This window comes from Quercus robur, chromosome 5 (genome assembly GCF_932294415.1).
Source record: "Quercus robur chromosome 5, dhQueRobu3.1, whole genome shotgun sequence".
Lineage (NCBI taxonomy): Eukaryota > Viridiplantae > Streptophyta > Magnoliopsida > Fagales > Fagaceae > Quercus > Quercus robur.
Genome location: NC_065538.1, coordinates 77,742,034 through 77,768,194, shown reverse-complemented (window position 1 = coordinate 77,768,194; position 26,161 = coordinate 77,742,034). Strand labels below are relative to the sequence as shown.

Here is a 26,161-nt window from a genome sequence, read left to right as displayed (position 1 = left end):
GCTTCAAAGTCCAAAACAAAGACCCAAGTTTGGATCAAGAAAGAATCAATTTCAGAGCAAGAAAACAAATTTTCTGTTGGTTCAACTGTTGGCTCGACACCTTGATCGACCGATCGAGATTTTCGATTGCAAGCTCGACACCTAGTTCGATCGATCGAGATTGCAATATCAGCAAAAATCTGAAACTTAAAAAAGCCCATAACTTTCTCATTTCAAGACTGATTTGTGATCTGTTTGTTGTACTATTAAAAGGACATTATAAGCCATTCCGATCGTAGAAAGGCTTTTCAAAGAGAGAAATCACCATTTTTATGGCTATGATATGTATAACAAAGTTTCTCTCAATCTCACTATATTGGAGACTTTCAAAATAGACTTGAGCCTCCATTAGTTGCTAGTCAAAATAGTGAGAGTTCAAAAGGACATAGAGAAAGATCAACACGGTATTGTTGCTGCCATAGTGCAAATCTGTATGAAGCCATAAAGAAATATAGTCTACAGCAGTTGTTGATCAAAACCTTCAAGTGGAATTCTTTGAGTCACAAATAGGAGAGTTTGTGTGCAACAATCCATTGTAGAAGAATCCATGAATTCAGAGCTACGTGTAGTCACACCAATAAGTACTATACGAGGTAGCACTAGATTTAGGGTTAAGTCTATTATATAAACTTTGATTCTATTTAATGGATATATTGTCTTGAGAATTGTTTAGGTTAAATCCTTCATATATTTTTTATTTTGAAACCACAATTTCAAAAGTTTTTCTAAGTCATCATTCTTGGTGTTCATGTGATCTATGTTTATTTGATTCAAATCTCATGCATGCATAATTAATTTAATTAATTATTTGGCTAAGATTTGATAAAATTTGAGACAACTTGGGTCTAAAACCCTAACATCTATTATTATGTTACTCATTACAGAAGATTATACCAATTCCTAACTATCTTCTTGAATGCGTAAACTATAAATATTAAAGGGTTTCACATGCGTCGAGTACACTAGTGTATTGGACGTGACATGGTGCGTGTCTAAAACTGATTACATATTTTTATTGTGCCCCCATCCAATGAAGCACCAGACGGAAGTTTTGCCCAACACAAAATATTTACACTCAGACTCCCCCCGGACAAATAGACAGCAGTCTGCTCACTTTATTGTACATACACCCACTAAATCTAATGTTTTATTAACTCGAAACATTCTGGCCACCCAATTGCAAAAAGGCTTGTGCATTCCTTGCTTCTGTAGATTATCGTGCGTGTGGTTCAGTAACAGATTCATCATTGATAGACCATGACATGGACATGCTAGTAGATTGATCAGACTCCATATACATTTGCGGCAAGTTCTGGTCCGTGTTGCGAAGGAAAAATGCTGGTTGTAGCGGTGTTGGTAGACTGACAGAGTGGCTACTAAGTGTGAGAACTATTGATGCCATAGATGGTCTGTCAGCTGGATCTTTCTGAACACATAATAAGCCAACGTGGATGCATTTAATGGCTTCATCTATTAAATAAAAACCTTTCAAAGTTGGATCCAATAATTCCAAGGGCCTCCCGTCCCTCCAATGTATCCAAGCCTGCACATTTTATCAAGTAGTGTTTAGAATGTCATGCTACAATACAAGTGGTGACATTGGCATTAAGAAAGGAAAAGAAATCACACCATATGGTTTATACTCACATAGCTTAGGAGGTCCGCAGCCCCTTCTGATTCAAAGTTACTATTCTTTTTACCAGTGATAATTTCTAGGACTAGGACACCAAAACTGTACACGTCAGATTTCTCAGAAAATTCACCTTGCATTGCGTACTCTGGAGACATATAACCACTGCAAACCAACACCAAAAGCATAGCAGTGTTACTAAAAGACAATTAGGAGCCTCATGAAGATGCTGCTCAAAATGACCATTTTTATTAATTTTTTAATATTTTATTTCAGTGATTCATTAGGTGGAATGGGACTTGAATAAATCTATTAATTTCTAATGATGAAAGATAGAAGAAAACAATTTGGAACTTACTATGTCCCCACAATTCTACTCGCATTTTTTTGAGTTTGATCAACTTCAAGAATCCGCGCGATACCAAAATCTGAAATTTTTGGATTCATATCAGCATCTAACAATATGCTACTAGCTTTTAGATCGCGATGTATAATTCTAAGTTGAGAATCTTTGTGAAGATATTGAATTCCTCGAGCAATTCCTCCTATAATCTTATATCGTGCTGCCCAATCCAATTGTCCTTGTTTTTTTGAATCTAACAGCTCATCAAAGAAAAAAAAAATCTAATAAGATTTAAAGAATTGCAAATGCACATCAATGAGAAATTGATGCAATTCTATTCACATAACACTATTGGATGTGTGTTTTGATGCACAAACCATATATAAAATTGTCAAGGCTTCTATTGGGCACAAATTCATAGATGAGTATCTTCTCTTCTCCTTTTAAGCAGAATCCCAAAACCCCTGCTAAATTTTTGTGCTGAAGCTTGGCTTGTAGTTCAACCTCATTCTTAAATTGTTCGACTCCTTGTCCAGAGCTTTTCCCTAACCTCTTTACAGCTATAACTTGTCCGCTAGGAAGTGTACCCTGGTAACATATATGTACTTGAACTGGCTTTAGAATAGTTTAATTCAAAGAATTTATTAAATCCCTACTTCAAAAAAGTTTCAAATTCTAAATTTGATTATATTTGTATGCAGTAAATTTTCTACAGATTCTTAATTTTGAGTAATACCAAAAACAAAAACAAAAATATAAAAGGGAAAAGAAGAAAAAACACAAGAAATAAATTTTGATTTATACCTTGTAAACTTTACCAAATCCACCTTCACCAATCTTCTTGTCATCTGAGAATTTGTTGGTGGCGGCTTCAATTGTCCCAAAATCAAATTGCAAGCAGGAGTCTACAGTTGGTAATTCACTTGCAGCTATACATCCGAAAAAAATGAACGTAAGAGATTACATTAGAAAGAGCAATGTTTGCAGATATCATGAGGTGAGAGTTTGTACATAATCAATAGGTTCTATCATTTTCTGGCAAATTACAGTCTGTCCTCGCATTTGGCTTAACAAACCAGTTTAATGAATCGATTCCTTCACGTGTACATGAAAATGAGAAGACAGTGACATATGATGTGAACATAAGACCACTTGCATACGTACCTTGATAATTTAGGATTTGATCAGATTTCTTAAAATTCTCTCCCTTTATTGCATTGGACTTCTTTCTTGCTCTCATTGTTAGGAAACAGAAGGACAGAATGACCAGAACCAAAGCAACAATTGGAACAACTATGGCGATTATTGTTGCCGTTGAGATTTTTTTCTTTCCTGCATAAACAATATCATGTTTCATTGACAACTGTACAGTAGTCCCTTAGGAGAGAGCTGCCTAATGATTAATTAGGTCTAATCCTACGTTCCATGGACATGGCTAAAATGGGCAAGTACTCGTACTTGTACTTGTGTGCGTATCTATGTACGTAGCTTGGGTGTTTAGTTTATCTAAACTCTTAGTTTGTACTTTAAATAACATTTTATGGGTGTCATTGTACTTCTTCGATATTTATTATCGCCTTTAAATTAATTTTAAATATGTTTTCAATAATTTTATTATTGTTACTTAATTTTAAAACCTAAAATAAAATATTATGTCCAAAAATATTTAAAATATACCTAAAAAAATATTAATTAATTAATTACCGTATCCTAGCCTTGTACTCTTGTATTTCAAGAAATGTTGTACCTGTACCCATGAAATCTGCTTTTAATTTTATTTATTATTTTTTTTATGAGAAAGTTGATCAATAGAAAATAAGGAAGAAAATGTATCATATGCATAAGATATATGCATTATCTTTCTCATAGGATGTGGTTACCATATGATTGTGGAGTTCACAAACTTTCAGAGGTTGAATGCATCCATTGGATGCATAGAATACATATTGGGGAGGGAAGGATGTCCCAATAAATCTACCAAATGGAATACCCATTAAGGTTGAGCAAAAAACCAATTATTTCAACTGAAAATTATTGTATACTCTGGGAGTAGGCTGGACTCACTCCTTTGTGAGAGGGAGGGAGTATACTCCCAAAGTATGGAATAACAACCCTTATTCAACTTAGGCATCATACAATATAATTGTCAATTTTTCAATAAATAAAAAGAAAAAGTAAGGAAGAATAGAATTGTTACTTTTTCAATAAATAAATAAACAAGTAAGGAAGAGATTAGTTGTAAGTTGTAACAATCTGAGTTAAGTTTAATCATGCATCCTTACACTTACAAACCAATGACAAAAGAAAAACATGAATATACAAGCTCACCCTTCGCAGAGGCCTCATGTTAGAAAGTATGAGATTTTGCCAAGTGGCGCATTCTTGGCTAAAAGAATTAAAATATTCTCAAGTACTACATTAGAAATAAGAACAAATTAAATATTAAAATTTTGTTTTATTTGATTCAATGTTTTAAGATTTTTTTAATTAAAAAAGTAAATATTATTTGTATCTTTTGGTTAAATGTATCAAGACTTTTCCTCCCTCATGCATATACACAATATTCTTTACATTTAAATTCACTATTTTTACCTCTTGCACTTCTACTCCTTTATATATACCTATCCATAACCCTTCACGTCATCCCATGTCAAATACAACAGACCAAAAATGATTTCATTTATCTTCAATCTTTAAACGACACTTACCTAGCTCTATCATTGTTGTCTCATCTAATTCTAACCCGTATGAGTTGGCTACAACTAAGGAATGAGTGGCATGCATTTTATATTGAGTGACAGTGACAATTACAGTTTTGATTTTAAGGTCAAACGTTATAGATTTGTGGGTTTTGTGAAGGATATGATTGATTATGGGTGTTTTGGATGTATATTTTGTTTTAGAATTAAGAAGAAAGAGAAAGACATGTTTTATATCAACTTTTATTCTACAATATTCCTCCAAAGTTGTTTTTTAATTTCTCATTACTTGAACTAAATAATTGTAATAGATATGTTTGTGCAATTTATAATTATTTCTTCTTATGATAAACTCATTATTAACAAAATTTTATAACAATTATGCTATAATATATGTGCAATATTTTCTAAAACCATATTACATAAAATATTATGATGAACAGGTAACTTGAAAAAGTGCATCACTCTCATTAATTAATCACAAATTGAAAAAGTGGAAATGCCAAACACTTTATAAATGCCATGTAATTTATTTATTTATTGTAAATTTGTTAACTCCAACTTTCGAATCCAAATCCACTATCCCACTTGATTTTTAAATAAAAATAATAATAATAAAAAAAATAACTGTACCACTTTTTGTATTCTACTTTATTTCACCAATTACAATTTATTGTGTTTATTAAAAAAAAAAAAAATCACCGTACCACTTTTTGTACTCTACTTTATGTTCCATCAATTACAACTTTTTGTGTTTATTTTTTTCCATTTTAAACTTTGACTGTTTTATAACGAAGTTAAACAAATACAGATTAAGTTGTGATTGATGGAACATAAAGTGAAACACGAAACACAAAAAATGATAGTGAGTATTTGTATTTCCCATAATTCACATGTTATTCAGTTGTTAGGTTGTTTTATATATGTGACTTATACTCGGCTTAGTATAACTGTTACAAGAAGTACTTTCTTCGCTAAATGACGATATGCACTAGCCAATAGAATTATAGCAGGGCATGAGCTCTGCAAATGGTTGGGTCTACCATTCTACCCCTCACCGAACCATATTGGTGGGCAATAAAATGGACACTTACCTACTTCTATAGTTTTTTTGTTTATCTGATAGCTATATCAGATAGAGTTATAGCCCTCTTAATTGGCCCTGACTTTGTACAAGTTAAAGCTAATGTTTCCAATTCTTTAATGGGAGAATATGACCCGCACTAAAATCATACCCAACATAAACAAAGATTCATAAAGTATGCCTTGAAAAATTGAAGCACCATCACTCAATTGCCAATAATATAAGAGAAAAAGGAAAAAGCAGTCAAAAGTCCAGCTACCGAACCTGTATATGAAGATGGGTGAATTGGTGCAGGTGGGAGTGTCGCAATTTCCATCCGGTAAAAAGGGTACAATTCGTACCTAACACTGCAACTAGGAAAAATAACTCTTCCCCCTTGCTTTCCACTACAACACCATGGCAGAAGCTTTATAGCAGCTTGAAGACAAGTACTACAATCGTTTCTGGACAAGTCCGCTGTGCACTGTACAAGGTTGTACAGTGTTTGAAAAGCAGAGATATTCACCTCCTTGGTCCCATACTTTTTGGCACCAATAGGAGCATTAGATGCTTGTGCTGCAGTCTCGTTCATACTCTTTGCTAGTAACTTGTTAAACTTGTCCTGTTCAGTGATATTCTGCGTGTTCAATAGGGCTAACCTTGGTTTTTCGTCCACGGTAGAGAAGAAAGACCGGTTTGAGTAACGTATCATGCACTCATCGTACCATATCACAGCGACTTTCTCTCTTGAACACTTTTTGGTTACCTCTTTCACTGCCGCAGCTACACATTCTTGACAGAGTTGAGGGGTTACATCGCCGCGACAGAGGAAGAGGCCGTAGACGGGGTTGGGGGTGTTTTGGCCGCTGGTTGTGTTGTAGAATTCGAGGTTTTGTGTGACGTTGGAAGAGAGGGAAGAGAGGAGGGAATTGAGATTGGATTGATAGATGCTATTGGGGCTGAAAGTGGTGTTAGCACATACCTCTTTGAGGTGAACTGGGTCAGCTGCATGAGTAGTGGTACGGCTGAGGAAGCTAAGGCTAAGCATGGAAATGAATAGAAGGGTCATGGAGTTCAAAGAAGTCATTTTGATAGTTCGGTCTCTTCCTCTTTTGTGTATACTCTACCTGATTTTCAGTTTATATTGATGTAGTGAGAATTGATAAGATTTTTGATAAGGAAATGTTGTCATGGAGATGATTTTTTTTTGTTTTGTTTTTTTGTTCCACATGTCTTATAATAACTTGATACACGTGAGAAAAATGTTATAAATTAAAAAAAAAAATTACAGAAAAAAGAAGGAAATATGTTATTACAGTTTAGTCCACATATCAAATATCTGGAATTCTTGTTTGTTGTCCACAAGATGGAGATGGTGATATTTTTTCTCTCTTAGTTATTGTCCTTGTAGTTTTCTGTTTTACTTTGTGCCAGTGAAAGTATTTTCTAACTTAAAAACAAAATAGGGATCCGAGGGTAAGATATCAAGGGCGTAGAATATGCAAGCATTTGCGTGAGGATAAGGTTGGGACTTTGGCCATGATGCAAGTCAAACTTTTAATAATTCATATGTCCTTATTCCTTTCTAGAAGGGATTACCCAAAAAAAAAAAAAAAAAGTAAATTTCAGTAACATAATTGGGATTTGAACTATTACCCATTAGGTTCAAGATTTTATCAAACTGATTAATTTAGTTCTTAAAGTTAACTTATAGCCTGAGGGAGACAGGAGAGGAAATGAAGGGGAGTAAAGTAGAATTGTTTAAAAATAAACTAATTTTGTACTAAATCTACTCTATTCTACTCTCCATCCCTCTCCTTCAATCCAAACGAACCATTAGTCCTTAAAACAATTAAAAAAATGTCTAACTAGTTTAGCAATTTTTAGAGACTAAATTAAATTTAAGGAACAAATTAGTCCATTTAGAAAACTCTTGATCCTAATTGGCAATAAACCAAACTATCAAAATATATAATTGGATTTTATTAAAAAAATCATATGGAACAGTGAAAAAGATTAAAGAATATATTCCGGTCAAAATTGTTGTGCTGCCCGAGTGGTAAAAGTCAATGATGGGTACAGACTGGAGTGGAACTATGACCGAAGCATTGGCCAAACTGATCTACTTTCCAGTGTAGTGAAAGCGCGGTCTATAGTAGCGTTTTTGTCGTAATTCTTTGTCCGGTATTGAAATTCCTTTCCTTGATAAAAATTAAAATTCGTAGAGTTCTCTTGTGGGGTCCAGAAGAGTGTGACCAATATGAAGGGACTTTGTATTGGTTAACAACTTGCATATAAAAAAACTTGCATATAAGAATCCAAAGGCCAAAGCCCACTCATGCAATGTACTCAGTATGAATCCCTTATGTTCCGTTTGAATCTAGGAAGGGGGAGAAGAGTAGAGTAGAGTAGATTTAGCATAAAATTAACTTATTTTTAACTAATTTTATTATACTCCCCTCCACTCCTCCTCCTTCCCCCTTTTATTTAAACAGACCATTAGTCTTAAGGTTTAGTCCAGAAAGGGTATTCTTCAAGAAGGAATAAGATTTTATTTTTTATTTTTTCTTCCACCTCATAATTTATTTATTTATGTCAGTATATTAATTAATAGGTTAAATATATTGATTTTTATATATTAATTATAGATAGATGGTGCACAAAATATTTATAAAAAATGAATTTATATAGTTATTTTCATAAAATTTATATAAAAATAACAATATGAAATTCTTCCTCATCGAAACAAAATCATTGAAAGGTAAAAAAAAAAAAAAAAAAAAGAAGGTAAAAATCCAATAAAAATTATTAAAAATAATTGCAAGCTTAAATTAGCTGAAATAATTTAAAAAAAAAAATTTAATTCACTAAAGTGATATGTTCATTTTATTATTATATTAATCTGAACAATTTATATTTCTTAAATCCTTTTAGTGACATAATATAAGTGTGTGTGTGGAACCAACATCGCAGTAGTCTAAATTTGTTCTATGTAATTATACTCAATATTAATAGTGTAAATACATTTGTTTTTATGTACTAATTATTTGTAGTTGGTGCACTTATTAGTTATGAAAAATGAATTTTTTTTATTATTTTTATTTGATTTATATAAGAAACAATTGATTTTGAAATATGACATTTTTATTTAAAATGAGTTGTTTTGGCAACAATTGAATAAGAGCAAGGCAAAAGATAAAATCAAATTTACCAAATTTACTTGCATGTAATCAAATTATAAAAGATAATTGAATGCTTAAATTAGTGAAAATAATTAAATATTTTTCAATTCACTTAAACAATTGGTTTATATTCTTGATTATCCTCTTATCGTAAATAATTCAAGAATCCAACGTGTGATTCCCATATAGGACTCGACTGAAGAAAATAGCAATCACAAATCATGATTTTTTTTTTTTTTTTTTTTTTTTTTTTAATTTGGTAGGAAGGAATGGTACAACACAAAAACTGAAGAGAATGGTAGGTGCCAATAGGGCTAGAAGCATATTCCTGTGAGATCTATTTCTTTATTGAGGGAAACGGTACTGAGTATTTTTTGTTAAATCCAAATTCTGGACTGTCCAAACATCCTGCAGGCCCATCAATGAGATACGTCCAAGTCTCATGTTTATTTTGTCCAATGGTCCCTTAGTTCATAACTCCCTTCTCAGAAAATCACCCCAAAAAATCACCTTTATTTGCTCAATTAACTGAACCTTCCTTCCCAACACGTATCCTATTCCTAATTTATAGAAATTTTAGTCTGCAATATTAAGTTCACCATTATGCAAGACCTAATGCCAATCTTATACAGTTGTACGCGTTCATTGTGGTACAATACTAGAAAAACTAAGCTCATTTACAGAGAATTCATCCATCTGAATGAATTTAGCCACAGAAAATGCAGGGTGTCTTGGTTTAGGAAGGGCTATTGATTCACTTCCTAGCAATGCTACCACAATCGACATGTTGGGTCTATCTTGTGGATCTTCCTGCACGCACAAAAGTCCGATATGTATGCACCTTACAATTTCTAATGTCGAACATGATTCCATCAAGAAGTTGTCCACAAACTCCAACACTTTATCTTCACACCATAGTCTCCATGCCTATCAATTTAGATTTCGAATGTAGTTATATTTCACATATGCAGTCCATATTGCAATGTCTAATTCTAATTCAATGAGATAAAAGTTAACATACATATGAAAGGAGTGTTTGAGCATGTTCTGTAAGGTAAAAGCCACTATTCTTTTTCCCACTAATAATCTCAAGTAAGATTACACCAAAGCTGAAGACATCTGACTTCACAGAGAACACTCCTTCCATTGCATATTCTGGAGCCATATACCCACTATTTGTATACAAACATTGCTATTATTATTATTATTATTATTATTATTATTAAAACAAAAAAAGAAGAGAAAGATATAGGAAGAAGTGGCTTACTATGTTCCAACAATTCTTTTGGTGTTTGCTATATTTTGTTTTTCATAAAAGATCCTCGCCATTCCAAAATCTGATATTTTGGCAACCATGTCATGGTCCAACAACACATTGCTAGGCTTCAAGTCCCTATGAATGATTTTAAGGCGGGAGTCCTCATGAAGATATAGAAGTCCTCTAGCAATCCCGCTAATAATGTTATAGCAAGTCTTCCAATCAAGTAATGGGCGCCTTTTTGAATCTGAAATTTAATATTAATGTTAAGTAATGACATCATGCATAAGTGTGAATTGTATAAATTTACAAGCAATCCAAAATAATATCAAGCTTATGAAACAGAAGGTAGGAAGAAACAAACCAAAAATAAAAATATCAAGGCTTTTGTTGGGCATGAACTCGTATACAAGCAGCTTTTCCTCTCCCTCTATGCCAAATCCCAATAACCTCACAAGATTTCTGTGCTGAAGTTTTGCAATAAGTATGATCTCATTTTTGAATTCCTCTAAGCCTTGCAATGACTTTGATGAGAACCTTTTAACTGCTACTTCCTTCCCGTCAAGTAGCATACCCTGAATGAAATAACCTCCAAACAGACAAATTTAGGACCATGTTGTTAGTCGGTGTGGGACTATCATGGTAGGAAGGCAAACTAGGAGTTTGCAAAGGTTGCATAGGTCTAGACAAGGCAAAGATTTTGTAAGTTGCTAGCTATGTAATAGTTCCTCTAATAGTGATTTTTGACAGGATTGATTTTTTTCTAGTAGTGGTTTTTCATTTGAAAGGTTTCACTTCAGCATTTTTATTATTTGTCAATATTGTGTGCATGATTAATTGTTTAAATTCATTATTCTTGCATTGTTAATTACTTAGGTGTTTAAAGTATATTTTCAGTAAGGAAATGGTGAGATTAATATTGAGGATGTGTCCAACGCTTAGACTGGCTCTAGAATAGTTTACTTCGTATAATTTGTAAAATCACCACTTCAAAAGACTTTAAATTTTTCTATAAAAAAAAAAATGTATATTTATATGCAGTAAATTTTCTATGTATGCTTATTTTGAGTTATAAAAAAAAAAAAAAATGCAAGAAATGAGTTTCGATTACCTATACCTTGTAAACTTTTCCAAATCCACCTTCGCCAATCTTGTTGTCATCTGAGAATTTGTTTGTGGCGGCTTCAATTGTCACAAAATCAAATTGCAAGGATTCTACAGCTAAATCAGCTGATATTTCACTTGCAGCTAAACATCCAAAAATAAACAAACATAAGAGAGATAACATTACAGAGATCAATGTTTGCAGATATGATGAGGTGAGAGTTTTTAGATAATCAATATATTCTTTATCATTTTCAGACAAATTATCACAAACATAATGAAAGGATTTCTTCACGTATAATTTTGAAAATGAGGAGATTGTGTTATGATCTTATGAACACAAAAGCACTTGCATGAGCATACCATGATAATTAAGCAAACCATCAGATTGCTTGGGACTCTCTTCATTTATAGCATCAGACTTCTTTCTCGCTCTCCTCCGGAGGAAACAGTAGGCCAGAATGACTAGCACCACAGAGGCAGCAATTGTAACAACAATGGCGATAATAATTACTGGTGAGATTTTTCCTTTTCCTGCAAAAACAATATCATGTTATATTGACAACAGGTAATACCGTAATAGTCAGTTACAAAAAGTGCTGCCTAATAAAATAATTACGTCTGATCAGTATAGATGAGGTTGAAAGTACCATTAGAACATATTGGCTTGGCTGGTATACTTGAGTCTTAGATTAGTTACTCACTTTTTCTTTTTCTTTTTCTTTTTTTATACAAGATAGAAATTCTAGCATAATTTATATGTATATGTATATAAAGTTCCTTCCTAGAGACTTAAACTCTGGTTTTTACCCACCCCACCCCACCCCATCCCATCCCACCTCACCCCACTCACTTCTAATTGTAATATTTGTCAAAGTTAGTGAGCCTCACACACTACTCAACTAAAGAGACCCGCACTCACAAAGCACACAAAGTGAAAGAGAACGAAGAGGAAAGAGGTAGATAACACTTCATGTCTTTTATTTAAATTCTTTCATTGTTGCATACAAATTGATGAAGGAATGGCTTTATATAGCCTCCATGCACTCTCTTAACCTTCATTATTTATTGCATAACATCAAAAATCTCCAAGATGTATTTACTTCATAAACTCCCACATTCATAATTTTCCACATAACTTCAAGAAAGTCTTTCATATGCATTCATTCAAATATTAATTAATATACAAAAAAATCATAATAAAAAATGAAAAAAAAATTAAACAAGTTTAACATCTAATGTCCCCCATTAAACTTGTTTTTCTAGTCAAATTAGTAAGGCTTGTAGCTCGTAAAATATATCAAACTTGATTGGTTTGGTGATTATATGATGTCACGGAAGCCTGAAGAAAGTACACATGATGCTCTCTTTGATGGACAGAAACTAAACTATTAGTTTCTGGGTAGTAAACCTCGAATCCACAATGGGTTCCTTAAATCCATAAGGTGATAAAACCGGAATCCACTAGAGAAGAAAATTGACAAAAAGTTTATGTTTATTGATAATAGTCTGAAAACTAAATTACCTTTGGAGGCTACAATGTGTTTAAATAGTAAAAAAAAAAAAAAAAACCTAGGGTGGCTAGAAACCCTAAGGCGGCTAGGAAACCTTAAGGCAGCTAAGAAAGCATATAAAACCCTAATTTGACTAAACAACATTAAAAACACCTAAAATAAGGAAATAAATAACCTAAACCTAAAATAACAAAAATTACATAAAAATACCTAAGATAAAAATTACAGAAATTAATTTGAATATTTTGTCCTACATCATTATATCTACAACCTGATCATATTACTTCATGATCTCAAGTTGAAGTTCCTTTCTTGTATTATGTTGTCTTGAATCATTGTGAGTGATTCAATCATGAAAGAATGGATTTTATGCATGAAGTAGTGTTGACTTGTTGTCCACAAATATCTTTGTAGATTTTGCTTGCGGTATATGCAACTCCTTTAATAAACTTCTAATGCAAATCAAATGACAAACACTAGAAGTAGCATAAATGTATTTAGCTTCCCAAGTGCAAAGTGTCATAATTGGTTGCTTCTTAATAGTCCATGTAAAAACAATATCACCCTTGTAGAATACAAAACCAATAGTAATCTTTTTATCTTCCATATCTCTATCCCAATTGCCATCACTATAGCAAGCAAATTTAACTCTTTAGAAAGGTGAATAGAATAATCCAAAATCACGATTTCATTTGGAAATCATTAATACACACAACCCAAAAAATAACTCAAATGATTTCCAAGTTGGAAGTCGTGATTTCAAGTCATGGTTTCAATTGTTTTTTGAGCTATATGTAAAACCGTGTTAAACAATTTGTGTGGAATAAGTATTTTCCTTTTTTAATTTTGAGTTTTGGGTTGTACATATGTCTTTTGTGGCCTACGTTATGTACAGTGAGTTTTGATAAAATTATATATGTTGGCGGACTACAATTCGACTCTCTACAACCACTCTAAAAATAAGCCCGCAATATGTGATGTTAAATACTATAAAAGATTTGAGTGCGTCTTTCTTATCACTAATTGGTTTTGAGATAAAATGACACAGCTCACGGTCCTACAATATCTCTTGTTCATCAAACAATTAAACTCAAAGAAAGATTTATAAAGTAAGCCATGAAAATTGAAGTACCATAAGTAGGATCTGTTAACGTATATAGTGTTATGGGTTTTAGGCCCAACTAGATTACTTGTATAACACACATTCTTGTACTACACTCTTACTTGTACTGCACACATATGCTTCTTATATAAAGACACTCATGTATATTCTTTCACTATGAAATACAATACTATTGCATTCAGCATTTCTAACATGGTATCAGAGCAAATAAATACTGGCTCATCTAATGAACAGCATAGGAAATGTTTAGACAAGTAACTATGAGATAAACTAGGCTGCCAATCAATCGTCTATAAAGAAAGAGATTAGACAATGGTTTCCCCCCCCCCCCCCCCCAAGGGTGTGAAATGCGTATTAAGTTCAACTAGAATGTCAACAGTCTTACTGTCAGTGAGTCCAGCTCGAAACAAAAAATCAAAAGCATACTTGACTTGAGTAATATAAAGACCATCTGTGGAATGAGTGATTTTAAGACCCAAGAAATAACTGAGATATCCAAGATCTTTCATATCAAAATGCTGACTGAGAAAGTCCTTGAGTTCTTGAATGCCACTGAGGTCATCACTAGTTATGATCATATCATCCACATATAAGAGAAGCAAAATGGTGCCTTTATCAGTACGACGAAGAAATAAGGTAGAATTATAAGGACTGGCAGTGCAACCTAAGCGAAAGATGGTAGAGCTAAACTTGGCAAATCAAGCTCGTGGATCTTATTTATGGCCATAAAGTGCACGTCAAAGGCGACAAACCTTAATTGATTCAATAGAGAGACCAAGAAAAGATTGCATATAAACTTCTTTACTCAAATCCCCATTAAGGAAGGCATTTTTAACATCTATTTGAAAAATATCTCATTTACTAGCAGAGGCAACAACTAAGAGAGTACGAACAGATGAGATACGAGCAACTAGAGTAAAGGTCTCTTTCATGGTCTTTTCTACTCAGCTCAATCTCCTCTTATACTCCGTGCATTCTCTTATACTGATTGGGCAGGAGATCCCACTGATCGCAAGTCCACCACTGGTTATTGCTTTCTCCTTGGTTCTTCTTTGATTTCTTGATGAAGTAAGAAACAAACCTCTGTAGCCCGCTCCAATATTGAAGCAAAATATCGTGCCCTTGCAGACACCACATCTGAGCTCCTTTGGCTACGATGGCTTCTTAAGGACTTAGGCGTGTCCACATTCTCTACTACTCATCTTTATTGTGACAACCAGAATGCCATTCATATTGCTCACAATGATGTCTTCCATGAATGGACTAAACACATTGAGATTAATTGTCATTTTATCCATTATTATCTTGTCCATGGTGCTCTCAAGCTTTTCTCAGTCTTCTCCAAAGATCAACTTGTAGATATATTCACCAAGTCACATCCTAAGGGACGCCTTCGTGATTTGGTTGACAACCTCAAGCTGGTCTCACATTCACCTTGAGTTTGAAGGGGGCTGTTAACGTATATAGTGTTGTGGGCCTTAGGCCCAACTAAATTACTTGTATAGTACACATTCTTGTATTACACTCTTACTTATACTGCACACATATGCCTCCTATATAAAGACACTCATGTATATTCTTTTACTATGAAATACAATATTATTGCATTCAGTATTTCTAACATGATCAAAGCAATTATGTTCGGGTTAGAAACAGATCATCATAAACTGATTACAAAATCTATGATCCACACCTGTTTTTTTAGGGACGGGTCAACTTAGTATCACAAATGTTTTTTTCTCCTTTTTTTACAAGGCAAAAAACTATTTTAAAATTTTTAATAATGCATTGGTTTTTGTCGAGTTAATGGATTGAATTATTAAATGCACACCCATATCAATAGCAAAAAATAAAAGAGAATAGGAAAAATCAATGAAAGCCCAAAACATAATATCACTTAATATCCCATAAAAAAACACATTTAATAAAATAAAAATAATTAATATCAACGAAGAAAGGTGAAAGTGACACACAGCATATACAAAGCAAACAATACCACAATAGTTAGTTAAGGGTTTGTTTGATAACAGTGTTCAAGTACTGTTGTTCAAAATAATGTAAAATTTGTGATTTAAAAAGTGTTGTATAATACATGTTTGAAGTACTCGTAATGTAAAAAATGTGTTTAATAAAATATTTCAAATAACAATACATTTAATACTATTTTCCTATTCACTCTCTCTTTATTTTCTCTTGGCAAATAACCTAAAGATTTTCCTTCTTTTCATCTCTCTCAATGCTCTTCCGCCCTCTCAACCCCAGGTCCCAGTATCTTTGCTTCTCTTTCTTTTGTTTTTTTTGTTTTTTTTTTTTTTGTTTTTTTTTTTTTTTCCTAAAGGTTTGATTTGGGTTGTGTTTTGTGGGTGGGGGTTAAATTCAAATTGGTTTTGTTTTTTGGGTTTGACAAATTCTATGGATTTTGTTTTGTTGGTGGGGTTAAATTCAAAAGGGCTTTTGTTTTATTTGAAAGAAGAAGACCAGCAAAACGACAAACACCAAAAAAAATATATATATATATATATATATATATATATATAAATAAAGACCACAAGTGGTCCGGGCAAAAGAGATAAGAAAACAAAAAAAGAAAGAAAAGTCAAACATTAGGAGAGAGAAAAAAAAGGTTGTCTGTGTGCCGTTCGTATAAGTGGATCCAACGAATTTTAATATATTTATAACAATGCTATCCAACATTGTTACTCAAAATGGAAATCTGCTCTGAGCTGTTTCAAATTCGGAAAATTATTAGGAATTTTCGAAGTATCATAAATGTGTAGTTTTTTCTCTCATATAAATAGTAGGTCTTATAATGAATTTAGTTAGTGGGGACTCATCATTTATATGAGAGAAGGGAGTACGTATTTATGGTACTCCGAGAGTATAGAATAATTTCCCTTCAAATACAGTGTTTAAACACAATAAATTGAAAATGGTAGCTCAAACACCCTTGATTAAATACTCTTATCAAATGCACAAAAAAAAAAAAAAAAAAAATTCAGACTCACAATTTTCAGTGTTTAAATATTAAAAACTTTTATTTTAACTTACCTACCAAACAACCCTAACATTGTAAAATTGTGTCGTGTACCAAATCATAATGTGAGGAACATGCAAATGTGTAACAATAATTAATCATTAACTAATGGATTGAACTGATTAAACATGCTACGCAAAAACCCAAAAAAAAGAAAAAAAGAAAAAAAAAAGTAATGGATTAAACATGTTGCACATAAACTGATTTACACAATTTCACATACTACTCAAAAAGTAATCGAATCCAGACTACGCAGTGGTGGCTCCAAGAATTTTGTTCAGGGTGTTCTTTAAGAAGCATAAATTACACAATCTTATTTCTTCTTAGCCTTTAGGTAATTAGGTTGGATTCAATGTTATTAATTTCATTCCGTTCTGGCCGTAACAGCCGGAAAATATCGTGCTGGCAAACAAATTGGAACAGTAACCCACCCTATTCCACTTTGGAAAAAATTTTGGGTCATTTCGGTCTATTTCGGGTGTTTCGGTAAATACCAGCCGAAATTCAAGATTCAGCCGGCATGAAGTTTGTGCTTAAAAAAAAAAAAATGTTTTTAAAAACAAAACAAATTTGCATTCTATTAACCAAAATACCTCAAAAGGCAAAAAAAAAGAAAAAAAAAAGAAATGAAATGAACAAAGGTACCTGTACAGCTAAAAAAAAAAATGTATTGAGAAATTTGAGACTCAAAACTTGAGAAGAAACACTGCCACATTGGTACTGATAGAAGACACAGAAGTTACGAATAAGGAGGAAGGCAAAACGTAGATGTAAAAGTATAGATGAAAATGTGATAAAATTTAAAAGTTTGAAGTGTAAAAATCGAGAAGACAGAAGACATATATGGTTAAAAATAAATAAGAAAAAATAATTAAAAAAGAGAAGTAAGTAATATATGTTGTGAGGAAAAAAAACATTATAATAAAAAATAATAAAAAGTTGAAAATTGTGTTGTATTAGGCAGTGTGCTTAGTCGAAAGAATCAAGTCATTGCCTAGTCTATAATAGTTTTATTATAATTTTTTTTTTCTAGATTTTAGTTCAATTTTTTTTTTCATTTTTTTTTTTTGCTTGAATGACCCTAATATATTGTTAAATTGTTCAAACTATGGACCAAAATTTTATTTTATTTGAATAAAAAAAATCTAAGAGGTCCTAAAAAAGAATAAAGTTTCTCTCCAAACTAGTTTGGAAAGAAACTGAATTTTGAAAATCTAATCGTTGAATTTCATGTTTCTTATGTTATTAACATACGTATCAAATTTTATTCAAATTGGATGTTATTTACTATTTGATCAATTAACTTATTTTTTATATACAACTTTAGATCACAAAAACTTGAAATTATAACATTTATTTGATAACATAGCAATTGATCTTTGATCTTTTTGAAATTTTGTAAGCATTAAGAATGTAATAAGAACATGCAATCTAACAGTTAGATTTTCAAAATTCACACTCAATATAAAAATATATGATGAGTTTGTAGGTTTTCTCTCCAAATTAGTTTGGAGAAAAACCTTGTCCCCTACCAAATTATTTAAAGATAAATAAATATAAAATATTAAATTATTATATATAATTTTTTTTTCCAGGCAGGTGATCTGGGACCACTTTTGCCATAAGGTGGCGCCGCCACTGAGACTAAGTCTAATCAAGAATGAAAAGCAGTAAACTAAAACAGGGTGCTCGTGCAGTTTACCTTTTGGTCTACTGACGGAATCCGGAGGTGGAGGTTGAAGCCCTGGAAGTAGAGGTTGAAGCCCAGGGGAAGGCTGGGGCGCCGTTGCTGCCATCCGGTAGAATGGGTACAATTCGTACCTAATATTGCAACTGGGAAAAACAATTCTGCCCCCTTGCTTTCCACCACAACACCAAGGAACAAGATTTATAGCGTCCAGAAGACAACTATAGCAATCGGCGCCGGACAGGTCCGGTGTGCACTGTAAAAGGTTGTACAGTGTTTGAAACGCAGATATATTCACTTGCCTGGTCCCAAACTTCTTAGCACCGGTTGAAACGTCCGAGATTTCCCTTGCCAAGTCAGTCAGCAACGCAATCATCGACGTGTTCACTAACTGATTAAACTTGTCCTGATCTGTCACATTCTGGGTGTTTAACAAACCGAGCCTTGGTCTTTCGTCGACGGTGGTTAAGAAAGACCGGTTGGAGTAGCGCAAAATGCACTCATCGTACCATGTCACAGCGACTTTTTGTCTTGAACACTTGCTGGTTAGCTCTTTCACCGCTGCTTCCACGCATTCTCGGCAGAGTTGACGGGTGACATCACCGCGACAGTTGGAGAGGCCATAGACAGGGTCGGAGGTGTTTCCGCCCTTAGTGGTGGCGTAGAAATCAACATTGGCGTTGGAGGAGAAAGAAGAAAGGAGGGAGTTTAGATTGGATTGGTAGATGCTATTATCGGCGCTGAAAGTGGTGTTTTCACATACGGTGTAGAGATGAACAGGGTCAGCAGCATGAGCGGTAAGGCTGAGGAAGGTAAGAATGGAAAGGAACAAGATGGGAAGAGAGAAGGGATTGAAGAAGGAATTCATTTTGATGAATCAAACTCTTCCTCTACGCAGTTATGTGAAGAGTTTATGTGGTGTTTTTATTGCATATATGTTTTGGGATTCAGATGCTTAGGGGGTAGGTATGATGAGCAGTGAGGATGTACAGATCTGCCTTTTAGGAGGAGAACTCTGCTCCACGAGGAAGTATATCCACCTACAGGTTTATATTTCCTCCCTCTCACAGGTTGGTGGAACCCACCACCAGCTGAGAGAGAAGAGAAACGTACACCCATAACCTGGTGTATTTTCTCTTGCTCCACGCAAGTCAACAAGTCTAAACGGCATCGTGTTGTGGCTTGACTTTTCAAATTTACTGTAAAAATATATATATATTGTTTTGGTAAATTTTAAAAATTTAATAGTTGATTTTTATTATTTTTTATGCTCTTAATATGTATATTAAATTTTGTTCAAATTGAGTATTATTTCCTATTCATTTAATAAATTTATTTTTTATACAAAATTTTATATTAAAGGTATAAAGGATATAATAAGATTATGCAATTTAACGGTTAGATTTTGAAAATTCACACTCAATATAAAGATATATCAAAATTTTGAAGAGTTTATCTTCAAACTAGTTTGAAGAAGAATGTTGTTCATTGCTTGACCGATAATATTTTCTATAAAAATGAATTCAAAATTTTCTTTAAAAAGTCTATTAACAAATGTTTTAAAGAAATTTATTAATTGGATCCAATTATTAAAAGAACCCCATCTCAATTGGTTTCTAATGTCAAGTTTATACTTTGGTTTAACTATTCATATATGTGATACTATGTTATTGTCTTGGACCAAACCGCAATTATGTTGATGACAATGGACGGAAGAACGATCTTGATAGAAATGTTAAACGTTAAGTATTAAAATGACAAAAATTAAATTGTATAAACAAAAATGACAATTAATCCAAACTTATAGGGTATAGTTATGGAATTTGGCCTATTTTAACTATTGGTGTTTGTATTACTTTATATACCCACCTAAGTTTTTTGGTAAATTTTCAATATAGTAGCAGTTTCAAGCTAAAAATTCATTTCTTGCCATTCCCAAAAAAAAAAGAAAAAAAAACAAAAGTGGCTCAATAAACCAAAATGGCATTGTAGAAGCATTTCCTCTTTTTATATAGTTAATAGATAGATATGAAGGCAAGAAATTAGTTTTTATTTTATTTATTTATTTATTTTTAAGTTTTGAACAATAGCTCAGTACCAAGTGGCACTGTAGCTACATTTTTTTTTTCCTTTTATATATATTGTTATACAGACATAACAAATTTCACAATATTTTCACAATTATTGAGATGTCAATTTTTTATAAGTCAAAATAAAATAATAAAATATGAAACTGTGACCAATCACAATTGAAAATAAATGTTTTGTGAAAATGTTGTGACATTTGTCAGGTGAATATGTAAAAGATACCATATTTTTGGTTTGTTCAATACATACTTTTTTTTTTAGTCATCAATTTGTGCTCTTTTTTTCTACTAACTATATAAAAAGAGGCAATGCCTCTACAGTGCCCCTTTTGGTGTAGTGAGCTATTTTTTTCCCCCAAGTTTTGAATAGTTGCTACAGTGCCACTTTGGTTTGTTCAAGTGGCACTGTAGCTATAGTAGCTACAACATTTTTTTTCCCAGTCTTCCGTTTGTACTTTTTTTTTTCTTTTAAATATTTATAAGAACCTGCATATATATTGTTATACTGACACAATAAATTTTACAATATTTTTACAATTATTGAGGTGTCAATTTCTTATAAGTCAAAATAAAATAATAAAATACGAAACTGTGACCAACCACAATTGAAAATAAATGTTTTGTAAAAATGTTGTGACACTTGTTGGGTGAATGTGTAAAAGCTACTGTACTTTTGGTTTGTTCAATATGTATTGTTCATTGCTTTTTTTTTTTTTTTTTTTTTTTTTTTTTTTTTTTTTTTTCTTCTATATATAAAAAGAGCAAATAGGCTCATGAATAGTGTTATGAACAGTATTTTCGGTTTAATGACTTGCCTTTTTCCTCCTTTTTTTCCCTTCAAGTTCACCGACTTGGTTTGAACTTGTTTTTTTTTTTCTTTTAAATGATCTTTATATGTTTACTTTTTACTTGTAATGTAAACTTACATTGCATACACACAAAAAGTAGCAAATATTATATACATTTGCAAAAAAAATTGTACAAATTTTGCAAATGTGTACAACATTTACCAATTTTTATGTGTTTATAATATAAATTTACATTGTAAGTGCAATGTGTGTGTGTATATATATATATATATATAAAGAGCGAATGTGAAAAGTTATAGTAATTTTGCTACCATAGTTTTGGTTTGTTTAACTTTCACCGTTTTGCTAGCCCTTTTTTTTTTTTTTTTTTGTGAATGCTTAAAGTTGTAGTATATTTGCTATATTATTTTTGGTTTGTCCACAATAATTTTCACAACACTTTCATAACAAATCAAATATGGTAAATTGTTATTATATCTAATTTAAACTTATCAATGAAACTACTTTTTTGCCCATCAATAACAACTTGTAGTAACCTACTACTTATGATTTGTTGTGAAAATGTCATGGACATAACATTTTTTTATGTGAAAAATGTTAAGATATCTTGATGTTGTCACAATATTTTCAAAACTGCTAAGTTGTCAATTCTTTACAAGTTAAAATAAAATATAACAAAATTATAAAGGTACTGTGAAAATGTTGTGTCATTCTGTGGCATTTTTAGAAATTTTTTTTTGGTTTAATCAACTTTGTTGAGCCAAAATTCATTATTTCACATACAATTTTCTTGGGTTGAGTTTTTGTATATTTTTTCTCTTTACACACTATTTTAAGTAAAAACACATAGTTTTGCACACAAAAACAAAAACAAAAACTTAGGAAATTTTTTTTTTTTATCCGTTATGTTTGGGGTAGTTTACAATTCTTCCTTAAACTTTAAAATCAAGCAATTTTTCCCTTAATATTTTGAAAAAGAGCAAATTTGTCATATTGTTATTCTCTCAGTTAAAGCCTAATGAAATCTTATGATTCTTAAAATATTTTATTGTATAATGTCTAAATTACTCTTGCTAAATTTTAACATCCTAAAAATTTTCTTTACGTATTTTGAGTTTTAAATGATAAATTTTTTTAGAAAGTTAGAATGATAATATTTGATGACACAAGTCTTTTGTTATCTTTTTTTATTTATTTTTTATTTTAAATTTCTTAGCAAAACTTAGTTGTTTATTGTTGGAAGATGATGATATTTGTTATCATTCTTAGAAGTTTTTAGAGAATAGATATATTGTCTTTAGCAAGTAGGTACTAAAAAATTATTATAGTAAAATAAATATTTATATGTTAAATAGCTACCCTAACTTTGTGATTGATCAAAATTCTTAAATGAATGAAATTAACTTTTTACGACATAATTATCAAAATTTTTAAAATTAATGTCTCTCTTAAATAATGTAAATCTCTATATACTTTAAAAATCAAATGATTCATATCTTTATTTTGTAATACAAATAAAATCTTGAATTGACCTTAATTACTACAGTACTTTTTTTCTACGGCAAGCATGTGCCTTGCACGTGATGCCCTAACTAGTCATAATTAAAAAAAAAAATTTAAAATAAATCTTAAAAAAGTGATAAGGGTCAAATCAAATAAATTGAAATGGAACTATATATTAAACGGTCTCAAAGAGATGCGTACATTTAACTCTGACAACTAATTGTCTCATGTTACTTAAGAGAATGTGTTGTGTGTAGTATAATTTCTCTACCCTCCTTTAAAAGTTATTATAACTTTTAAGTGGAGTTGTGGTATTGCATTAAAATCTCTAGTTTGTGTTCGTTTCTCACCCTAGATTAAAAAAAAAAAAAAAAAGACTGACAACGAAAAGGGCATAAAGGGGTAGACGGGTGGAGACTGAATGGAACTGTGACGCAAGCATTGGCCAAACTGATTTTGCTCTTTCTTTCTTCTATAGTGAAAACGCGGTCTTTTATAGTGTTTTTGTCTATGAATCCTGTGTCTTTTTCGGTAAAACAAGCTTAATCATTACTTAAGAATTCACAAGTCTATTACAACGTAAATTAGCCTTATCAAAAGCTAATATATCCTCCACCACAGACGGTGGGTTACAAAAAGTTACAAAGCTAGACAAAAAATGCGCTCCTAATTTAGCCAATGCATCAGGGCATTGATTTGCTTCCCGGAAGGCATGGATCACGCGCTTGCTTGGAATTTCCTTCAAGAGGCTCCTGCAATCAGATAGAAGAGGCTCCATTAAGAGATTTTCAGTTTCATTGTTCATTAGAATAACAATGCTCAAAGCATCAAGTTCAACTATAAGATGCTGAATGCCCATTTCCTTAGCTAGCAGCAGCCCGTCTCTAAGTGCCCAAAGCTCAGCCAAGACACTATTAGTGAACCCAAGGCCTCTAGCAAACCCCTTTAGCCAAGCCCCATCATGGTCTCTAATTAAACCCCCTCCACCAGCTCTATCCGGGTTCCTCATTGCTGAACCATCGGTGTTAAGTTTCATCCATCCCCTTGGTGGCTTCTCCCACCCCACGGGAACAATGGTTTTTTGTTGTTTGATCTTAGAAGCAAGACCAATGGCAAAGATTTCAGTACCGGCTTGGATACATTTTCTCCAAAATTGAGAATCCACAACACCAGTCCTAAATATAAAGTTATTTCTATGAGTCCAAAGATGCCACAAACCCATAGGAAAAAGCACTTTCCAGGGAATTCCTTTCACAGAAGCATTCATACCATCTTTACAATTGATTTCCAGCCAAGTTTTAAATGGCAAATTGAATGAGTTCATGGTACAATGGGGCATTTGCAGCTGTGACCAGAACTGATGAGCAACTTCACAGCTCCTGAATAAGTGCTCAATAGATTCATTATGCTTGCAACACATTTTACACAAAGGATCAAGGCTTAAACCTCTTGAACCCAACACTTGAGCTGTAGGAAGACTATCATGTAGGCACAGCCAAATAAGGAATTGGATCTTTGACAAAGTTTCAGACTTCCACACCCATTTAAAGGACAAAGTATCCGGGTTCAGGGGGTTTAAACCCCTTGCAAGCAGGTATGCAGCTTGGATAGAGAATAAACCATTATTAGAGTATGCCCACATGAGACTATCACAGTCTTGGTTAACAAAAGAGAAAGGAGTGGCCTTAATGGTGTTTAGCACACTTGCAGGAAGCTCAAAGGAAATGCTTGAAGGTCTCCACACATGGTTATCATCAAAGCATTGTCTAACAGTCAACACTTCCTCCTCCCGGGTTAGTGGTCCTTCAATTAGCTCCCTTAATCTCCCACAAGGCAGCCAGAAATCCCTCCACATGCTCACAGTATCCCCATTTCTTATGGTCCATCTTAATCCTTTGACATATGTAGGCCCTCCCTTCTTACAAGCAGCCCATATCCGAGAGCAGGGCAAATGCCTGCCTACATCAGTAACTCTGTTAGGACAGAGATATTTGGCTGCTAGCATCTTTGCCCATGGTTTCTCCTCTTCTTGGCCAATCCTCCAACAAAGCTTGGCTAAAATGGCTTCATTTCTATGCTTCATTGAAAAAAGCCCCAGCCCTCCCAACTCCTTGGGCAAAGTAACAGTGCTCCACTTCACCATATGCATTTTCCTCCTTTCCTCTGTTGACCCCCAGATGAAATCCCTCAAAATTTTGTCAATGGCATTACATACTTTAATTGGTAGACTATGGCACTGCATGTAGTACTCGGCAATAGGAGCAGCAGCAGTCTTGGCAAGTACTAATCTCCCAGCTTTAGACAGTACTTTGGATTTCCAACCAGCTAGCTTACTTTGGATTTTGTCCAAAATAAAATTAAAAGCAGTACCAACTCTACCTTTGTGGATGATGGGGAAGCCCAAATATTTACCAAGGTTGTTGGTAGCAATGATTCCCAATTTCCTGCATAAAGTCCTCCGCCTTCTAGCAGGAACATTTGAAGAGAAGAAAATTCTAGATTTTCCATAGTTTACCTTCTGCCCAGCCAGGTTACAAAAGTTATTAAAAACTTCCAAAATAGCATTACAATTCTTAGTATTGGCCTTGGCAAAAAGCAGAATATCATCAGCAAAAAGGACATGGGAGAAGCTAGGCCCATTTCTAGAAGCTTTGACCATATCCCACTTCTTATACTCACACATCTTGGTTATTTGAGCTCCAAAGAACTCCATGCATAAGAGGAAAAGATAGGGAGAAATGGGATCCCCTTGCCTTATTCCTCTTGAAGGGCAGAAGGTTGGAAGTTTACTTCCATTGAAGAGAAGGGAAGTAGATGACGTAGCCACACAGCTTAAGATGAGCTTGATGATGTTTTCAGGAAAACCAAATTGTATAAGAATCATCCTGATAAAGCTCCATTCTAAGCGATCATAGGCTTTTTCCAAGTCTATCTTCACCACCATATACCCATCTTTACCTCTTCTATTTCCAAGGGAATAAATAAGCTCTTGGGCAATGATTACATTATCTGAACCTCTCCTCCCTTCCAGAAAGGCAGCTTGCATAGGAGAGATAAGTTTAGGCAGAAGGGGTTTAATTCTATGA

General features: G+C 33.0%; 2 protein-coding genes across 3 annotated transcripts; both read right to left on the bottom strand.

Annotated features, from left to right (window-relative positions):
- Nucleotides 1–867: 867 nt before the first annotated feature.
- Nucleotides 868–6,965, bottom strand: LOC126727215 (cysteine-rich receptor-like protein kinase 25). Of its 2 annotated transcripts, XM_050432780.1 has the most exons (7): nucleotides 6,060–6,963; nucleotides 3,177–3,344; nucleotides 2,817–2,941; nucleotides 2,390–2,600; nucleotides 2,028–2,265; nucleotides 1,687–1,834; nucleotides 868–1,582 (listed from the first exon to the last, which is right to left on the bottom strand). In XM_050432780.1, the coding sequence occupies exons 1-7, from the start codon at nucleotides 6,859–6,861 to the stop codon at nucleotides 1,253–1,255; spliced, it is 2,022 nt and encodes a 673-aa protein (XP_050288737.1). In that variant the 5' UTR covers nucleotides 6,862–6,963; the 3' UTR covers nucleotides 868–1,252. The 2 variants fall into 2 exon arrangements, with proteins under 2 accessions (XP_050288737.1, XP_050288738.1); XM_050432781.1 differs by lacking the exon at nucleotides 3,177–3,344 and having other exon boundaries at nucleotides 6,060–6,965.
- Nucleotides 6,966–9,451: 2,486 nt separating this feature from the next.
- LOC126727213 (cysteine-rich receptor-like protein kinase 25) lies at nucleotides 9,452–19,712 on the bottom strand. The gene is made up of 7 exons (XM_050432777.1): nucleotides 18,692–19,712; nucleotides 11,682–11,852; nucleotides 11,332–11,462; nucleotides 10,579–10,789; nucleotides 10,224–10,461; nucleotides 9,978–10,128; nucleotides 9,452–9,883 (listed from the first exon to the last, which is right to left on the bottom strand). Exons 1-7 carry the CDS (start codon nucleotides 19,542–19,544, stop codon nucleotides 9,599–9,601), a joined length of 2,040 nt encoding a protein of 679 aa, XP_050288734.1. The 5' UTR covers nucleotides 19,545–19,712; the 3' UTR covers nucleotides 9,452–9,598.
- Nucleotides 19,713–26,161: the final 6,449 nt, after the last annotated feature.